A 21,394-nucleotide genomic window follows, 5' to 3' on the forward strand; every position below is an offset into this window, starting at 1 on the left:
GGGGTGGGGGGGGGAGAAAGAGGCGGTAGGAAACAAAAGCGGAGGGAAAACTCTGGCCATACTGGCAGCTATACCGGCATATTTACAGAGAGAATAGAGGAGAGGAGAATACGTTTTAGTTTTGCATTTGTCGCCGAGAGAAGAAATAGTGCTTTGAGAGAGAGGAGAGTGCTCTGGTAGGTAGATAGGTAGGTAGGTGCGCGTGGGTGGATAGCGACGTCGAAGGAAAAAGGGAAGTGTGATCGTATAGGTAGGTAGGTAGGTAGCGGACCGCCGACCGGCGCGATGGAAAAGAGGACGACAAGAGAGATACGACGAGACTGCTATCTAACCGCGTCAGCGCGCTCGAGAGCAAGGGGGATGCAGGTATAGCAACAAGGGGTGGCGGGCAAAACGACAGGGACGAAGGAACGGGAGGGGGGTGAAGCAGGATCGGGTCCCATGTGCCTGTCACGGTTTTACAAGTCCATAAAAAGAGGAATTTCAGACTGAGTTAAATATTGCTGCCGCCCTCACTGAATTTCAAGCACGCACACGCGTACGACCGCCGCCGGTACATATATAATAGAAGCGCATCCACAGAGACGCGACCGCGCACCTTTTCACACGTGTAACGAGCACCGAATGGCGGGAGGAATCTTCCTGTGATATTTATTTGGCCGTCATGTGCGTGCCTGTTAAATTATTTTAGGTCGCTCGGCCATGCGCAAAAGTCGACGCCGAGGGATTTGGAAATACGGCACACAGTGAATTTTATTTATCATTCGTATCATTCACGCATTGCCGTAACTGACAACGAATTCTTTCAAGTCCGCGTTGTGCGTATAAATATACGTATCGTCCTATAACGTTCATCATCTTATAAACGTGAGCGACAATATGTGTTTGTTAAAAAAAAAAAAATAAATAAAAATCTTTCCTAATTCGTCCAGTTTGCATCGCATAATCTGCATTTATATCAACCTTCCAACGCGCATACAGAGATCGTGGGAAGAAAGTAGTTATGACGGGTTTCATGGTTTATGGCTGATTCTCTAGGGATCCCAGACACAGGAAGCAAAAGAGATTATCACAAGGGACGTACGCTTAATCCCGAACTACCGCTGTACTGGACAGCCTTACGCGTAGAAGTTATTCTAGAAATACATGGAACTATGTTACACCAAGTCCTATTTCGCTGAATATCCTATGCTTTATCTACGTACACAAACGTTGAAATAATAAATTATACATGATTACGAGAAAATTATAACTGCGCACTTAAAAACTGCGATGAAACTTATAAGAAAATGTGTCGTCATTGTGCTAATAAGATTTTTACGGAAGATATTATTATATATTTTTTAAGTTTATTTTACGTTAGAGAGTAAATAAATGTGTTAAAGCATTTTTTTCCAATTTTATTCATAACCTAGAAATAAAATTGCAAATATGCATTATCACGATGGATAAATAATTTCAACCATTGATTACTTTATGTTCGCTGTGCGTTTTTAGAGGTAATATTCCAACAATTTCTCTTTTTAACGATAAGGAAACTGGGACATAGTCGTTGAAAATTATACACTGCTGCGAGATGCTGGGAAATTTATTTTTAATACATATATTGAATTGAATGCAAAAATTAGAATGGTCTGTTGGATTGTGACAATTTCCAGAAATGGTTTCTAAAAATATCTATATTAGATAAACACACATTATGTTACGACTTTATTAATATGTTACAAAAGATTTACTACTTTATATAAAATACTATGTCGTCATGTGGATAGTAAAAAAAAAAGCACAGCACATTTTTAATGAAACCATTTGTATTCACATATTATGTGAATTTGTTCTACGAAATTGTATACATTAAAATTTCTACGTAGAAATTTCCATTGCCAATGTATATACTGGTAATAAGAGTGTCAAAACATTAGTTGACATTAAACATTCGATTAATATTTTATTTAATTAAACAAGCAAGAAAGAGAGAAGGGGGAGAGTAATTATATAGCTGCGTGGAATCAAAGTAAAAGGATATTATTAACGATTAATAAACATTTTTTTATAACAGAATATTAATTTAATGTCACTGAATTATTTTATGTGTTGAATTATTTTATTTCAGCCGGTAAATTAATTTAATCTTTATTTTACGATAATGGGCTTTGTGAAATAATGGTTAAAAGAGAAAATATGATGGCTTATATGCAGAAATATATAAAATGTTATATATATGAAATTTGTATATACAATTTTTTTTATAAAATTAGTATGTATATCAATATTTGAACAATAAATGACAATTAGACTAATAAGACGAAACAAGCCTTTTCTATTTTTGAAAGTGTAATTTGACTATTATAATTAATGTGTTTGTATTCTTACATAAATTTCCAGTTTCTCTATTCTTCACCAATAAAAATTTAGCGACATATTTTTAGTTGTAGCGTTAAGAAATAATTGATTTTAAAAATTATACATATGTGTGTGTGTGTTTGTGTGTGTGTGCTATAAGCATCATAAGAATAATAAATTAATTGTAACAACATAAATGTATCCATACATATTTCATATTGACGTATATTTCAATATTAAATTCGGCGCGCAGTTTGCAGGATTGAATATGAGAATAAATTTAAACCGAATTATTTAAGCACTAAAGATTCAGCTCGAACGTTTAAGGCCATTTTTCCTATTTGTTATTTCTAATAGATATGTGGAGAAACCTATTGCATAAAAATATATTTTATTAATATGACGATATAGATAAACATAAATAAATAAGCTATAATATAGATAAATGAGCTATAATACTCTCTTGAATTGTAATTAGATAATAATAAATTTTTAGTAGAAAAATTTTATTAAATCTAAAATTAGATATCTAAAATGTTATTACATTTAAAATTATAGATATTAATATTGCAAGATTTCATTAAATAATATTATAAATATTAGATTAATATGAAAATGTTGGCTCAAATTGTTTAATCTCTTTGCTGCTTTACTCAATTATATTATTGTATTGTTTAACAGAATTTTTACGAACATTTGTGCACAATATTTTGATCTAATATTTTTACTTAACATACGTTGTACTTTATCCAAAAATACATTTTACTTTGCAATGAGACAGCTTTAAAAATTCTCTTTTAGAGTAATTCTCTGCTCGGACCAATTAGTATGCGAGTCCAACAAGTCGAGCAAGTATGAGATCAAAGGCAAAACGCACGGTGCTAAAAATATTTTTCGTGTAAAGGCGAAAATCTGAAAACTGGGCATACTCACTGCTTGTGTCCTGTTTTGGTTGGTTACCCGGCGACGTCGCCCAATTAACTTTCATCTCCTGAAACATTAAAAAAACAAAGAATGTGTTTAATGCTATGTGATAATTTAAAAGGACATAATTTTGTCAAGAAGCTTAAGAAATATTGATACGTACATAAGTAAATTTAACGCGTGAAATAATCTTTTTGAGAGAGGGGGGGAAAGAGAGAGGAAAAGAATGATAATTTTTTAAATTCATTTAACAAAGATAAAATGTTTCTTATCACAATTCAATTTTAATATATATCAATATTTAATAAGTTTTACTACAATATATTTTAATCTACTAGAATAATTTTTTTAATCTAGTTGAATTTGGAATATACAAAACATTTGGAATATACAAAAAGAAGTAGACATACATACATGTGATATGATATAATAAATAGAAAAGAATATTACTTCTACCTCAACTAATTAAAATTTAATCTAACAATAGAAAAAAATATTTAATTCCAGAACAGATAGAGTAATAGTTCTAACTTAATAAATAATAAATACAATATTTAAATCGTAGTAAGTAGAATTTATTTAAATTATTGTAACATAAAGCTATAATCATTTTCTTATTCGTAAATTCGATTTTATAGATTTACATTTTGCATTGCTATTGATTTTTAGAGCCACCGAAATTTCTTAGACAAACTTAGGAGAATCGATCACATTACTTCTAAATCGGATCTGCAGATTCCGGCAGCGAGGAAGTGGTTTCACTTTGGAGAAGACGTCGGGCGGCGGAAATGGGACGTGTCGGGTATCGTCGAGTCCTAACAGACGCCGTAAACTGGATTCTTTATGCATCACGGTGTACCCGCTCGTAGCGTCGCAGATATTCGATAGATAGTAAAAGTCATTTCAGTGGAATCGATCGCGGCCCAAAAAAAATGAAGGTACGTAAAAGCGACGAGACTACGAGCGAGCTGCGGAATAAGATTTGCTGTATTGAATTTTGCAACGAAACGTTTGCAAAAAGACAAATTCAGGACAATAACTAAACTATTACGCGTGTAATAACTAAGCTATTACCGCTCATCAATGATTTGATATTTTCTTTTGTCAGAAGGTACTTTAACAGAAAATATATACTATGAATGATAGAAATCTATCGATTTTATCGACAACGTATTATTCTCTCAGACGGTGCGGTGTGCAATACATGTCCCTTATAAAATATTATTGGCAATTAATAAGCCCTCTGGGAAAATTCAATACAAAAACATGTGTTAAATTCATCGACATATTACCTCGCCATTTTAATAAATTTTAATATCAATATAAATTTTTCTCAAAATATAACAGATATCGTTTTCGCTCGGTAAAAAAAAAATTTGTTCTTAACAACATTAACTACGTGCGTCTCACATTATATTTAAATATATTTTCAATTAGAACTAAAATGAATTTTTACCGCACACATCCTTCAGTTACGTCATTTCATCTCTCTACGTAATCCTATTACCAATTAATGTGTGATAGATTTCACGAGCATGATATAAGCAGGAAATAGTAAAATGTTACGGCCGAAGTGCGCGGATAATAAAAGCCACGCGCACGATACGCAGAAAATGTAGACAGGGTTAATGGAAGAATGGTGTCACCAACGTGGACGACACACCAGCCGTATCAGTACGTGTTAATTCGCTACACGCAACCCGCGTGGCGTTGATATTGAATCGTTACTTTTCATTTTCTTGGCCGTCGGCATAGTCGACTCTCGGCGTCGCGTCGCGTCGTTTCGTATATAGTTTCTGGCAGGTACGGTGTTTAACCCTCTTGGATTACGAGGGTTTATGAAACTAGTACATAGGCTGAGATAAAAAAAGCGTTTTAAGGCACGGCAATTATAGGACAGTTATTTTAATAAAGACCGAACTATAACAACCAAATGATGAGTTTTCTTTTTACGCTCCTTTGTTATTCAAGTTGAATTACATTCAGCAAAACACTCGACGTACTCGAGTTTTTTCAACCGGTAATTTTTCTTGCTTTTCACTGAAATAACAATAAAATTGCTTGTGTAAAATTACAGTGCACGAAATATATATCGCATCAAATATGTATTTTAACATGAAAACGCGTATATGTTGATTAATGGTATGATAAATTTATTGAGTTTCTGCCAGTAATTTTTAAAAGCGGCTTTAACATTTCATTATAAAGCTGACACGATGCAGTCGGACGTAATTAACAATTTGTAGCTATCGGTATGCAGTAAAGCGAAGAAATTCTATTATAAATTCTGTTATAAAGCGAAATAGGAAGAAAAATTCTTTATTAGAGATCTGCGCATGCATTTTACGACACGCATTCTGAAGAATTTGATGTGAATTAATATATATTTGATTTTGATAAGCTTTCGGTTTAACTGTTCGTATAGGATTTGCGTGTCCACGCGGACATATTTTTCGTAATTTCACGAGCCCGCATTTGTACGTTGATGCTAAATGCACACCTCTAAAATCGATATAATCGAATGATAATTGAACCGAATTATGGCGAAATGTTCGAACAGAGGCAAAATATTCCGTCCCGCTTGATAAAGCATTTACGCCCACGCGGCGCTTTGTACGATTACCAGCCAGCCGCGCATCGTAAACTATTTTACAAAATATATTTGGAAGCGACATTGGGACGCCGCAACTAAACGGTAAACTAACCGTAACAAATAGTTTGCCGGATAGTATATTGAACACCGGTGTGTACAGAAGTTAAATAATCTGCGTTATTGTCTATTATGTAACAATCCTAAATATAAATTATCTCTAACCGGCTGATAGGTTCGTTCGTTGCGGCTTGAATGGCAGGAGATAATAGTTATTGCACCACAGCTAAATTCTAACATTTCTGTTAAATTAAAAACTAATATTATATACATTGTATGAAATGCTCTGTTATTTCGATACTTTCAACATTAATCACATTTCTCGAAATTTCTGCTGGACTAGTTGTTTAAAAAAAATTGAAATATGTTTGTGAAGGGGGTATATGCGTGACAAGAACAAGTAATGTTAACAGGGAAAACCGCGGCGTGGAAAAGTGCAAAGGATAAGGAATACGAAGCGGGGAATAAGTAAGTAAACGAGTGACTATATAAGTAAGAAAGTGAGCAAGTCTGGTAAGTAAGTTAGGATAGGACGAACGCGCGCGGGAGTGCCCAAGACGGCCGGTACGCGAACACGGGGCCCGCAGTGTGTCTGCAGCAATTTGCAACTTTTAATAGTTAGCGGGTTGCGCGAGGTCGTCTGCCGGTCCAGAGCCCGTTGTTTTATGGTTTATAGAGGAGGAAAGCAAGTTTACATGTCGTAGTTTTGAACAGTTAATGCACGCGCGCCTTATGCTTGAACCCCGCCTCTTTGCCATATTTATATATTAAAGGGTGAAGTTTCCGTCCGATACGCCACTTTCGTATTACTTTAGGCGTATATCTAAACTTCCGTTTTGAATAACCCGCTCGCAAAACGAGGTCGACCTAGTATTCCAACTGTCGCATAAAATGACGATTATCGATACTTCATACACTATTAAGCAATCGTGTTTGTATTATTTTGTGAATTTTCTCGTCTAATCTCTAAAAGCTATATTTTTAATTGATTTTTATAAAAATTACTGATTATAAATAAAAATAATAGAAGTAGATGTAAAAAAAATAAAATAATATTAATGTCTCATGATTCAAATTGAAAAACTCTTTATTAATTTAAAAAATTAAAAAAATAGATTAAATATATTTTTTTACTTACATTAAACAGTAATAAAATACAGAATAAGAAAAAAATAATAACAAATATCTGTAAAGATTGTCACAAAATGAATAAACATTATTATTAATATTAAATTGTAATTCGTAACAAAAATCTAATAACATATATTATATAATTTTACTTATTTTTATTCATATATATATAGCAGAGCAATTTCTGATAATCTTGATGCTATTATCCGCTAAAGAAACACACTTATATTCACGAATGGAAGTGAGACGTAAGAAAAATTAAAATTCTTTATCGCCTTCATACCATCACGTAAACAAAATCGGGGAATTTTCTGGTTGGTCAAGTGTGAGATCCGTTTTGCCTTTTGCAGCCTACATAGGCAAGCTATGCTAGGGAGCGACAAATCTTGCCTGCGAACCATCGAACTGTTGCACAGAGTTACTACATACTTCGACACAGAGGGGAAAAAGGGGGTTGGATCAGCGTGACACTTTAATGCGAGGCTTAGGCCACGGTAGGGGAGCGATTACATATTACAGATGTGAAGGTTGAGTTATTGCGAGCGAATATCGGCAGGAAATCGGGCAGAAATTGCAAGCTACTGCACTTTTGACCTTAGCCGGGGCAGTCGCCTGTCGGTCAGATATTTATTGTCCTATTATCGTGATTGATGCGCGGTTGGCTGCCCACCGGCTAGTATCTTATATAAGTACATTTAATGGGGAAAGGCCGTTTCGGTCTTTCGCATGACGAAGGACGCCGGTCCTATATTGTCGTTTAACGTTATGGCCGATGCGGCGTCCAATACGGCGGGGTGGATTTGTAACGTTTTCTTACTTATGCCTTCTTATTTTCTAGCCACATGGCGCCATTAGTCGACACGGCACCACTAACGCTTCTCGCCTGCTGCTGTAATAAGTCACGGAAATGCTATCGTAAGAAATTTACGAAACACTCGCTTACTTTCTACGTATACGGGAAACACACTAGCGAACAAGATCTCCAGTAAACCCCGTGACAATCCGTGTCGTTTCAATCGTTAATTACGCTGTAAATATCAGTACTTCGAATGCTCGAGGTATATCGATCTCGCTTGTTTCTAGGTCCGGTTTAATTGATTCTTTTCACCGCGAAGAAAGCTCGAGTATTCTGATATAAAAGCTTATCTGATGTTGTAAATAATTTTCCTCGACGGAAATACTTTTTCTACAAATTTATTCTATTCTATATGATGCGAAAAATACTATATGTATACATTTAACTTCTTCACTAATTTATAATATAGCGCATTTTGCGCGAAATATAGTTGTCATATATATCTGCAACGGTATAAAGAAACAATTAATAATATAAAGAATGAAATAAAAAGAATAAAAAAGAATATAAAAAATTAATTAAACCGAACCTAAAAAGCGAGATTTACCTTAAGCATTCGAAGTACTGATATTTACAGCGCGGTATACTAAACGATTGAAACAATATAGAAAAATTATAGGATCAAGTACAATGAAATAAAAAAGTCAAAAGTTTGTGCATAGAAATATGTTAGAATTAAAATTTTATATTTATCATATACAAGATTTAATTTACAATATGTAATATAATATCAATAAATGATTTTATTAAGACCGTATAATGTGAATATACAACAAGTAAGAGTTAAAGTTTATAACAATCAAAGCTAGATCTTAGACGCTTAAATAATTTCCATGTAAATTTGTAGGTATACTACATATGTAATTATTTAAACTATACGCCGAATTATTATAGTTTCTCGAGTCGGACTTAGACTGGGTTGTTTCACCTTTCGAGAATACTATCACAAATTAAATTGACAAGCAATTTAATAATTTCATGCTTAAGAATCCCTTAATCATGCATCCGATTAGAGAGATGATGTTAACGTGCAGAAAATCTGAAAATAAATTTCTGTAAGTAAAAATCAGTAAATATGAATTAATATTATTATTGATTATTTACAATACAAGTAAATTTTTGCAGAAAGTGTTACTTGAATCATAGGCTTTTTTGCGTTTTGAAAAAATATTAAAAATGTTAACACACGTCTTAAATCGCGGGATAGATTGTGTAAAAGAATATAACAATGTATTGAGTTTTCGACACTTCTCGATACCATTATTGTAACTACCAAGTATTAAAATTTAAAATAAAAAAATTTTTTGTACAGCAGCGCATAAGAGAGAGAAAATTTAGCAGTATCTAATAATTATTACGAAAGAGAGAGAGAGAGAGAGAGAGAGAGAGAGAGAGAGAGAGAGAAGTAAAAAGAAATCGATATCCGGAAAAGGCGAATTGATAATCTGCGCATTAGGTTAATTGCTGCTAATTAATCCTGAATTGCTAATTAACCGACTGAATATAAACCAATCGCAGAATCGCCGCATTAGTTGTTAGAATAATCCGTTAGGATAAGTATTTTCCGTTTACATATCAATATAATGTAAGCAGAAAATTGATTTATAACGTCACTTTCGGTGCGACCGCAATAACCGCTATGATTTCAATAGTGCTTGTATTTCAATTTGTTCATTATTAACTAATTACGCTGATTGTATATAAAATCGATACTGTGAGCTTCAGTAATAGTATATTTATGAGTTATCCTGATCACACATTGCTGGCGCTGATCATAAATCTGTACAGATATATCAAAAATAATCTTAACAATTTATTTTATCAATTCTATTACGATTACATTTGATTCATAGAGTAATAAAGCTTTTTCGTTCAATTTATATATAATTTATACAAATAATTCTTTTCTACCTCATTAATTACTAAAACCTATCAATTACAATTACTTATGTTGTTTTACGAACTGATAAAGAATTTGTAAAAAACAAACATTACGAAATATAATTCCGAGGCTAATTCTACTTAAAATAAATAAACAGATGTATGTATTAACAATATAATAAGCACAAGTATAATAGTTTTTACATAAGTCCAATTGCTTCAAAAAAAAAGACATTATAATTGAAAATAAAATTTAATATCTTCAGCTTTACACATTTTCTATAAGCATAAAAATTCGACGATTTAATATATAAAATCATTGCATTTAGCAAAAAAAGCAGCTTTGGAAGTGCTGTAAAATTTTCTTCAATATTATATGAACGGTTTATATCTTGATTTATATATTTAGATCCAGTAAGAAACTAAGAGTAAGACCAATCATATAATATTAAAAGAATTTTACAAAAAATTACGAAGCTATTTTTTCAATTGCTAAAAACGTCTCAACGATGTTTGCTAAATGCAGTATTTGTTTTTCATTTTACCGATAAAATACATAATTGTGAGTCTTTAAGAACATTCAATGCATAACAACTACAAATTTTCATAAAATTATTTTCTTAATTTTCCAGTTTACTTTTTGAAAAATTCGCAAAATTGTGCTTAAAAAGAGCCAAAAAAATTCGTCATGCAAATTCTTATTGTCTAATTAACTTGTTACGTCATTCATTGAATAACCAATGAAAGAACATATATACTGAAATAATATCACTTAACAAAGTTTAGATCTCGATGAAAACACGCACATTTTCTCTTCGTTTTTGCCAACCTTCGGTAACGGTTAGGACTAAAAATAGAACATGACAATAGAAATACGAAGGACCCCTTGCATGGTCGGGTCCTTGGTATTTCTATTGTTCTCTGTGAAGTTGTATTCAAGTTGTATAAAAGGGAAACATTTAACAGAATTCCAAAATTTGGTACTGTAAGAATATTTTTGCCGTTAGTTTGAAAAATTTATAAATCTTTTAACAATTTATAAATCCTTTAACAATCTTTTTTCAAACTTTAATCACGTTCTTGAAACAGCATTTTTCGTTGATTTTGCCGTGATAACTCAAGAACCGCTGCAGACGTCAACTTCATTTTTTTTTTAAAATAAAGTTAATGAATTTTTCCACAAACACGAAATCTATTTTTGTACACAAAAACATAAAACAATTTATTTTTTAGACCAGTTTTAACAGCAAATAATATAAATTTTTCGACACTTTTTAATTTTTAACTGTCATCTTGATGTTTTTTTCTATTTTAGATTTAGTCTATAGATAGAGATCTCATAAACAAAACGGTACCAAAAAATTGAAAAATTCCAATTCGTTCATTCGGAATCATGGAAAAACTATGGCAGTGCGTAAATGTTTTGAATTACCTATATCTTCCTCGAATATTTCTACTTTTTAGACTTTTGCATTTGATTTTGTTCAATAAAGAAACCTTAAAAACATACTAAAAGAAAAATTTATGTACAGTTATTCATTCGTGCATAAACAATATTTGAAATTATCCAATTTTCAGTTTGAAACCCTTCCGGTGCTTTTATAAAAATAAAAAAAATTTTGTGATTTGTAGATACAACATTCCGCAGTAACGAAATTGTTAAATAAAAAATATATAATTACATATAAAATGCAAATAAGTTCAAAGTGTAACAGTTAAAATTAATTCATGTAATATTAAAAAAAATAATTGTTAAACACACAAAATAATTAATCTCGCAAGGTTAATAACATATAAGTAATGTAAAGTTGAAACGTTTCTCGTTATAATTAATAGAATATTTAATAAATTTTGTCATTTTTATATTGCTTGTTTTAATACCGTAATTTGACATCATTATTATTTTGTTGTGTTTATATAAGTAATTAATTAATTGCAAGTAACAAGTATTGTATATAACATAATAAGTAGTAAATTATTTACCTCGTAGTTGCTCGGTTGTCGCCCAATACCTCTCAGTCTTCTTCCCCTCATTGTCAGATTCTTTGTTGCACTCGCACAACACTCACTCGCGAAGATATATAATTAATGGCATGAAGGAGATATAAGGAGACTCCACTCCAAGAAGACTAGAACCAGGAGAGTAAACTATAGCGTGGTAGTGGTAGGTCAAAAAACGTCCGCGGTTGTTCATTCAATGCGCAGTGGCATTGCACATTGAATGAAAGTTTGCGCATGTGCGCGTCGGTTATAACCAACCCTTGTAGAAAAGTACTACTGAGCACTAGGAGTATTTTGAGGCACTACTGTACTACAGCGCTACTCAGCACTACTGTACTACTACAGCACTACTGCGCTGTACTACAGCACTTCTCAGCACTACTGTACTACTACACCAGCGCAGTAGTGCTGTAGTAGTACAGTAGTGCTGAGTAGCGCTGTAGTACAGTAGTGCCTCAAAATACTCCTAGTGCTTGTCAGTAGTACTTTTCTACAAGGGTAAGAAGTCTTGTTCTTAACCTTTGCGTTATCAAGAAGTCTTCTTGGCGTTATATAGCCCAAAAAGGTTAGGGCTAGAGACGCTTTATTTTCCCCTCATCCGAGGGACACACTTAAAAAAGAAAAAAATCTTAAACCATCTTAAACAGAATGTAAGTTGTAAAAAGAAATTATACTGTATATTAAATAACTTGTTTATAGGTAAATTCTGTATTGTATACAAATTTTGGAGTATGATTACAGTAATTTTTTTTTATTTACAGAATATTATTAATATTTCCGTCGTCGTTGGAATAACATATATTGAAATATGTATGATTTTTAGTCTTCTTGAGTCCAAAATTCAATTAAACAGAAACAAGGTTTGTTTGACATGCGCAGTCACGAATTGAAAACGACTATCAGAGCGACAGAGAGGACTAATGAAGCGCAAGAGTGGGGGAAGTTATCCGCCGTCACTTTTTGGCCTACCCCCACTACCGATATTTGACCGAGTTTACTCTCCTGGTTCTAGTCTTCTTGCTCCACCCCATGAAGTAAGAGAACTGAACTTTGTGCACGGAAAGTGGTATTCATTCGTGTCTCTCACGGCGTCCTAATTTGCAGGTTCTTCCTTTGAGCGGATTCCCTCTCAATTCGGTACACGCATGAGGGCCACTTTTCTGTATTCGCGCCCAATAATGATCGGTCTCCTCTTCTCTTACTTCATGCTCCACTCATCAGTTTCGCTAGTGTCATACAAAACATATATGGATCCATTTTAGGTTTCGAGTTCAGTTTCCGATTCTCGACACTCGCAGCGCTCGTGAATTTAGTCGTGTTGCGCATAACGAGTACGAGTAAGAGAAATGATCATTTCTTGTTAGCATTGAATTTGTAAGCATGCTTGCTAACTAGTCTGCTCGCCAAATATATCGCAGTTATCGTGAAATTTTATACGTAAAAGCGTATATTTCACTCGTTTCATCAGCTGTCAAAATGTGTGATTCTGCCCGAGTATAGGCTCACTTTATGTGCCTTTTACGACCATTTACTGACTATCAGAGGAGGAAAGGACAGTTTCCGCCAATTTTCACAAGTGTTTTTGAGCGAACTCGCCTTTTAAATTTATTCAAATTTATTAAAAAATGGGACGCAAGAAAAATTAATGTGTTTTTCTCGCCTATGACGTCACAATTCCAACATGGCCGTCGCCGGTATTCAGGAGCCGTTTTTTCGTCTCCAAAATTGATTTGTTCTCTTACTCGCACTCATGCGCAACACGACTAAATTCACGAGCCCTGCGAGTGTCGAGAATCGGAAACCTAAAATGGGTCCACTTTTATTTTACGGAGTGGAGTCTCCTTATATCTTACTTCCTGGTTACGTTCAGTAGAAAAAGCAGCTGTGCAACTGTTGTAAAATTCTTGAACATTATTGGTTTATACATTAAATCCAGTAAGGGAACAAGGGCAAGACTAATTATATTTAAAAAATTTACAACTGTTGCAAAGCTGCTTTTTTTGCTAAACGCATTTAATTACAATCGGGCACGTATCAATTATCGGAATATATCGATTGTACATTTTGCAGAACTCCCATTGTTAATCAAATGCGCACTTTCTTATATTGCGACAGAAAAATTACGTAAAAAAATATATTCACACAAAGCAATGATTATTCGATAACATTCATTCGTAATATCTTATTAAAAGTAAAGGTTTTTCATAAATTGTTAGCATTGAATTTGTAAGCATGCTTGTTAACTAGTCTGCTCGCCAAATATAGGGTTGATTCTTATCTAATCAATTACATTTAATTGCTCGACAATTGGGCTGGCTTTATGTATTTTTTTCATACATTCTACGCAGTTGAGAAATAAAATACGGAAATTCTATTACTACCATTTACTATTTATTAGGTGTTGAACTTAATTCCTGCCGTTTTTTCGTCTCCAAAATTGATTTGTTTCGAAAGAAAGATGAACGAATACCTTAATCAAAGTAATTTCCTTCATTTTCTATTACTTTTTCCCATTTCTCCGGCAACAGAGCAATCCCACGACGCGGTGTCTTACGAGGCGATCCACCCATTTTTGGACTTCTTTGTAACTGGAGAAGTGCGTGTTGCATCGATCGGAAAAGATGGTAATCCGACGGTGCCAAGTCTGGAGAGTACGGATGCGGGAGGATTTCCCATTCAAGTTGTAAAATTGTTTGCTTCACTTTTTTCGCAATATGCGGTCGAGCGTTATCATGCAATAAAATGATTTTTCGTCGATTATTGCGGATGATCGCAACGGATGATCTTTTTTGCATTAATTCATCACTCAATCAGCATCATAGCTGTTGGTAGCGATCAGCTGTAACGATTTCATTTGGACCCAAGAGTCCGTAATACAGCACACCCTGGTCCCACCAAATGCAGAGCAAGGTTTTATGCCCGTGAATATTTCTCTTCGGCGTTGAAGCGGATGGTTGGCCGGGGTCCACCCATGACTTTTTCCGCTTGGGATTATCAAAATAAATCCATTTTTCATCGTCAGTCACGATGCGCTACAAAAAACTTTTTTTCTTTGCCTGGCAAGCAAAGAAGTCACAATAGACAAACGATTCAAAATGGCATTTTCTGACAACTCATGTGGTAGCCATATAACTTCCTTATGAATTTTTCCCATGGCATGCAAGCGTTTTGAGACGACCTTTGGAGTAACATTTAACGCTTTTGACAACTCTAAAAGCGTTTGAGCTGGATCCTCATCAAGCAATTCTTTCAGCTTGAAATCTTTAAAATCTTTTCGGCTGTCCTGGACGTTCTTTGTCTCTCACATCAAAATCACCGTTTCGGAAGCGTTCAAACCAAACTCTACATGTTCTTTCCGATGGAGTTTCATCACTATACTCTTCGGATAATAAGCGATGCTCTTCAGCTGCGGTTTTCTTGAAGTCGGAGTAGTGAAGAAGCACATGTCGAAAAAACAGATTATCGCGATACATTTTCAATCGATTGGAAAATCTCTTTGGCGTCGAGAAATCTAACCTGTGAGAATTGAATTACTTTCAGTAATGTCTAAACTACAAACTCTCGCCAGTGTTGGAGCTAGCACTCTCTAGCAACGAGCGGCAGGAATTAAGTTCAACACCTAATAATAATTAAACGAGTCTTGACAATGCTCGAAGTCAATCCATTTAGGATCTAAGCTGTTTTCTTAATAACCAAAAAGTTCGAGAATTATATTAGCACTTATTGTGTTGAAACGATAATTTGTTTATTGCTTAATTTGAAAATTATAGATAAAACTACATTTATATATTAAAGAAAAACTTAAGATGTTATGCAAAATATATTTGTGCTTCAATCCATGTATGTTAAAAATACCGTTTAAAAAAGTATATCAATAAAAGTTGCATTTTACTTAACGTTTGTAATGCTCTAAAAATAGAATCATCCTTGTTGTTTATCAAATATCCTTATTTAACATTTGATAAAAAAGAACAAATAATGCTTGCGAACTTTATTATTACCGATAAATGAAATGCACCAAAAGTAATAACCAAAACTTATATATATATATATATATATATAATATATATGTATATATACAGGGTGTCCCATTTTAAAACTTCCACACGATTATCTCAGAAAGAAGTCGTTTATTGAAAAAATGTTTCAGACAAAAGTTGTTTGACTCGAAAAAAACACATAGTTGCGTATTTGAAAAATTATCCATTTTGTATACATATTTTTTTTAAAGCAACTATGTGTTTTCTTTACACCATTTGATTTATCTCATTATTCTGTTCACAAAAGTATTAAAGTACGATAATCAAAAAGTCAACAGTTTACGAGTTATTTAACATTTCGTGTCAATATGTACCAAAATAAAATGTAAAATATCTCGTAAACTATTGGTCTTTTGGCATCTCTACCTTAATACTTTTATATGCAAAATAATTAGAAGAATCACGTTATCTAAACAAAATTACATAATTCCAAATTAAAGGTGACCTTCATGTGATCTTCAGAGGACTATTCAAAGTCAAAGATGGCACCATCTTATGTCCCCCTTCGAGTCAAACAACTTTTGTCTGAAACATTTTTTCGATAAACGCCTTCTTTCTGAGATAATCGCGTGGAAGTTTTAAAATGGAACACCCTGTATAATATATGTATATATATATATATATATTATATATATATATGATTCGTATACGAATGATTGATACTGATGATTTGTATATAAATTGAAATAACAGTTATTTATCTAAGTAAGTATTTCAAGCAAACTTTTTTTTCAAATTACACAAAGACAGATTATACATATAAATCGAAATAGCAGTCATTTGTATACATATATATATAAATAACTACTGTTTCAATTCGTATACGAATCACTATCGGAGAAATTAATGAAACGCTAATTGTAATAATTAGGAAACGTACTTATTGTTGCAAGGAAAGATAAAAATACACGAATTCTCACCGATACAATGTGACACAAACTTTTTTGATAAAATGATCCTGGTACAGTTGTACCAACAGAACAGATTTGACATTGTCAATTCGAACTGCGTCACGGCCGGTCACGCGCATGACGATCGAATACACTGGACACAGTAGGTTTGTTTTTTATTGCTGAACTTTTAGAACTAGTGTTGACTAAACCTCGATTGTGCTATCGAATACTATCGATAATTTTTACTGTCCAATATATTCGAGAGTTTCGGAAACTATCGGCTTTTAGTCATTGAGCGCATTTAACGAACTGAGCTGAGTGAGCGCTCGCTACTATTGATGTATTTCTTTTAGAATTTAGATCATCCAATCAGAATTTTAAATCTAGAAGAATACATCAATAGCAGAAGACACTCACTCAACTGTTGAATTTACTGAACACAGCCAATGATGTATGTTGCAATAATTTTTGAATAACTTATTAATTTATTGGATGTACAAATTAGTTCGGTCCGTTTTTCAAAAGATGATCGCCTCCAAAGATGAGTCATTTTTTCGAGACGGAATTCGAAAATTGCCTGAGAGATGGAAGAAAGTAGTAGCCAGCGATGGACAATACTTTAATTAATCTGTTCATTCATTTTGTTTTGAAATAAATGCATTCTTGAACAACAAAAAACGGACCGAACTAATTTGTACATCTAATACTATTTGTTCTTTTTTATTTGCTTAAATTATGTAAATATTAAATTATTGACGACTTTATTTATTTATTATACCTTCTTCCTCTAAATAAGATATTAATAGTAAAAATAATAGATAATAAAAATTTTTTTTACTATTGAAACAGTTGATAGTATCGATAATATCAATGTTTTTTTCTACTATTAAACACTATTTGATAATTTTTACTATAATTTTATATAATTTTATTATTCAAAAATTATCGAATAGTTGAACTATCGAGGTTTAGCCAATACTAAAGGTGGCATCATATGGAACGGAAATTACACCGAAACGGAACAGTGAGATAAATCATAATCGCAGAAAGGAAAGCAGAGTAATGATTGTAGGGTTCTGATTGGTCTCACTGTTCCGTTGTAATTTTCGCTCCATGTAATGCCACTCTAAAAGAACTAATGTAAGAAGTGTACACTGAAGTATTCTTTATTGCAGAACTGGTGACGACATTGTTCTTTATTGCAGTGTAGGGAAACTCAGTGCAAAGATTCATTTTACTGGCTGCAGAATCTGGGTCCAGAATCAGTATAAAACTATAATCACACTACAGACTCCCGACTCTGACTCGACTACTGATTCGACTACTGGCTTGGACTTCTGACTATCATTCAACCAATTATATAGCAAGGCAGCAGTAGACTCTGATTACTGACTCGAAAATAGAAATCACTCTATTTGATTGACTCTTGTAAAAACTCCCTAGTAACTCGTTACAGTTCTCGTTATTCGAAAAAGTAACTTTTCGTTACTTTTCCGTTATTTTTCAAAAATCAGTCTGAAAATGTATTTTTGCAATATTTTTTGTTTAAACGTTAATAAAAGCATTATGTATGTAACACTGACACTATGTACAGTTTTATTTTTTAGTTTTTTTTTTAAACACAATTTTGTAACTCTAAAGCTCGATCTACAATTGCGTAAACGTAGTTGTAAAAATTGACCAAATACAGTTGAATATGAGAAGAATATCCAACTGTGATTGAAGGATTCTTACAACTATAATCACTTACAACTACGTTTACGCAATTGTAAATCAGGCTTAAAACCTGTAAAATATACAGCAAACTTAGGTATACATATGTATGACCGATGTATCACATAGAAGATAGAAGTGCAAAATAATTCCAGAAATAATGGTACTATATTTCTCAACTATCAAAGATCACTTCAGGATCGCTACAGCATGATAGCTGAAATGATCTCTCTCTCTCTCTCTCTCTCTCTCTCTCTCTCTCTCAGAAGTCGAAATATTCGATAAACATGTAAGCAATAATTCTTTTGTGAATAAAACTGTAGCTATGCACACTCGTATTAAATAAAACTTTTTATTGGATTTATATAGATATTAATTATTTATTTATTAAAATTATACATACTAATTAAACATACTAATTAAACCGCTTTTTTCTACATCGGATGCAACAATTATACCATTATTTGTGTGTGTGCGTGCGTGTGTGTATTATGTATAATATAATTAAAAAATATTAATAGGAAGATAAAATGTACATTCCGTTTCATGCATAATGCATCATTTATCCTTGTTTAACATGCAGTGAACAACAAGGATAAAAGATGCATCATGCGTGAAACGGAATGTATCCAAAGAATTTTGATAGTGCTCATATTGTATATTTCGCTTATATATGCTAAAAATAAAAGGATTAAGTGAAGGGCAGTTAGAGAGATATCGACAATTCAGTTAAATATAAAAAAATATATAAGAATAAAATTATATCAAATCATTAATCTACATATCATGACATGTTTCGGCTTTAGGATTGAGCCTTCATCAGATGAAATGATCAAATGTATCGCAATAAACAGTCGAATTATAAAGTCTTCATGTATAGCGATGTTACCCAAGAAACTATCTTTAACCAAGAAACTGTTAACGTCGAAACCATTCTCTGCACGTTTTATCGAAAGGAGCACTATTACCATAAACAAGCCTTCGATGAGCTTCAGCGGCAGTTTTCTTCCATTTGAAGCAGAAGATTAACACTTCGCGCAAATGACGTTTATTTGGCTCAAATTCCGACATTTTCGATGCAGTAAGAAACAATGTTACTGATGCAAACGTATACTTTGTCTTTTATATACTGAATTTTATTAATAGATAGTAAAACTAAAAAGTTAATTTTGACATTAGAGTTATCGACAGTTCTACTTATAGATACTAGCTCCTAAAAGGGACTTACCTAATATTTTGTGTAAGTTAAACAATTTGAGAGAAGGAGAAGACCTGGGAGGCATCGAGCGACGGCGGAGCAACGTGAAGTGAGTAACTTGTCATTTATTATTTTATTTGTTAAAATATTTAGTTGCAATATGTTAATAATTTATTCAAAGATACCAGAAGGTTTGCGGGTTATCGTAGTACTTTTATCTATTTAATACTATTAGCAATGGATAAAAACACGGCGATAACCCGCAAACCTTTTGGTATCTTTAAAGAAAATATCCGTGAAAGTCTCAAAAGCGTTATTAACAATTTATTTTTTACGTGCTTATTACTTTCTTGAAATTTTAATTAAGTTGTATACTACTATTTAGATTTATTTTGCAGATCGCCATTTGTTATTCAACCAGTTCCGTTGCTGTACTCATATCGGTAAGTGATACATTTTATTTTGTTTTGATTTGATATAATGGATTTATAAATGGTTGATACATGAGTAGAACGTTCGTAAATGTTTAGATATATCTATCTATATGTATATTTTAAATTAACAGAATAAAAATATACAAATAAATATAAATATAATATAATATTAATATAGATCCATTATCTCAGATTAGCGGTAATACTTAATTCTGGAACATGCAATCGATTGATTGTAGGTACATATAATATAAGAAATGCACAAATATATAAAGCTTTTGTGAAAAAAATGTATTATCGATACATCTTTATCAACATACATATTTTGTAGTATCTATAATGAAATATTATTAATAATTACAAGATACGCATTATTATGTCACTTAAAATTTATAGAACGAAATCTCAAGTATAAATAAAAAATAATGGAAAATCTGTTGCAAGTAAAGTAAGCTCAATAAAAAATACATAATAAACTAGAAACTAATTAGAAGTTTATATGCTTTATAAAACTCTTTTATAAAAATATTGAAATGTCACAAAGTTTTTAGTATATATACAGTTAAAGTTTTCTATCAATTTTGCTACATGTCCATGAAATCGTCTCTAGTAATAATCTATTTTTTTTTTATTCACTTCGACTGTAAGTTAATGGCACAGTACGTTCTCTGTATCGGACAGCTCTGTGATTACAATTGCATCCCCCCCAGATACGCGTGTGCGCCTTGAGACCCGGAAGTGTTTTAGTACGTCAAGTTTTCTCCCGGTTTTCTCTATTTATTCATTGACCAAACCGTTTACCTCACGCAGTGTCTCTCGTTGGGCGTCCGAGAAGTTTCCTTCCGGCTTTCTTGTTCAGAAAGTTAAGGGAACAGTACCAAATCCCTCGTGCCGCGCGGGCGTTTGTTTCAAATACGGGTGTTAGCCACATACGTGTACATCGTGGTAGAGTTTCAGTCGGTGGTTGGATAGGGAATATACACGAGATACAGAGTGGAAGAGATAGATAGATAGAGAGAGAGAAAGAGAGAGGGGGGGGGGAGCGGGAGGAGGGCGAGAGAAAGGACCCTCGTCTCAAGTTAGTCTTCGCGTGTATCTATGCGAATGCGATGTGGTGGTTGTGATGGCGATAGCGATCCCGTTGGTGTGCGGTACTCCGTGTAGACGGAGGAATACTTTGCCATACCGCACTACCTTATGATATATGATTATGCCGCATGCCCTCCGTTCATATCTTATTATGTATTACCACTACCGTGTACACAGCCGCCTCACTCGCCCGTTTAGTCTGGCTACCTCAAGGACCGAAGTAGCTTCGGTTTGTCCGCCG

The 21,394-nt window shown here is 33.2% G+C and overlaps 1 protein-coding gene across 1 annotated transcript in view; it reads right to left on the reverse strand.

Moving 5' to 3' along the window:
* Positions 1 to 21,394, reverse strand: part of LOC108777036 (nucleolysin TIAR) — a 437,806-nt gene that overhangs the window by 236,084 nt on the left and 180,328 nt on the right. Inside the window, exon 3 of the mRNA XM_018543822.1 lies at positions 3,277 to 3,334. Coding sequence (XP_018399324.1) covers positions 3,277 to 3,334 — 58 coding nt within the window. The remainder of the gene's footprint in view (positions 1 to 3,276; positions 3,335 to 21,394) is intronic.

This window comes from Cyphomyrmex costatus, unplaced genomic scaffold, assembly GCF_001594065.2.
Source record: "Cyphomyrmex costatus isolate MS0001 unplaced genomic scaffold, Ccosl1.0 scaffold4, whole genome shotgun sequence".
Lineage (NCBI taxonomy): Eukaryota > Metazoa > Arthropoda > Insecta > Hymenoptera > Formicidae > Cyphomyrmex > Cyphomyrmex costatus.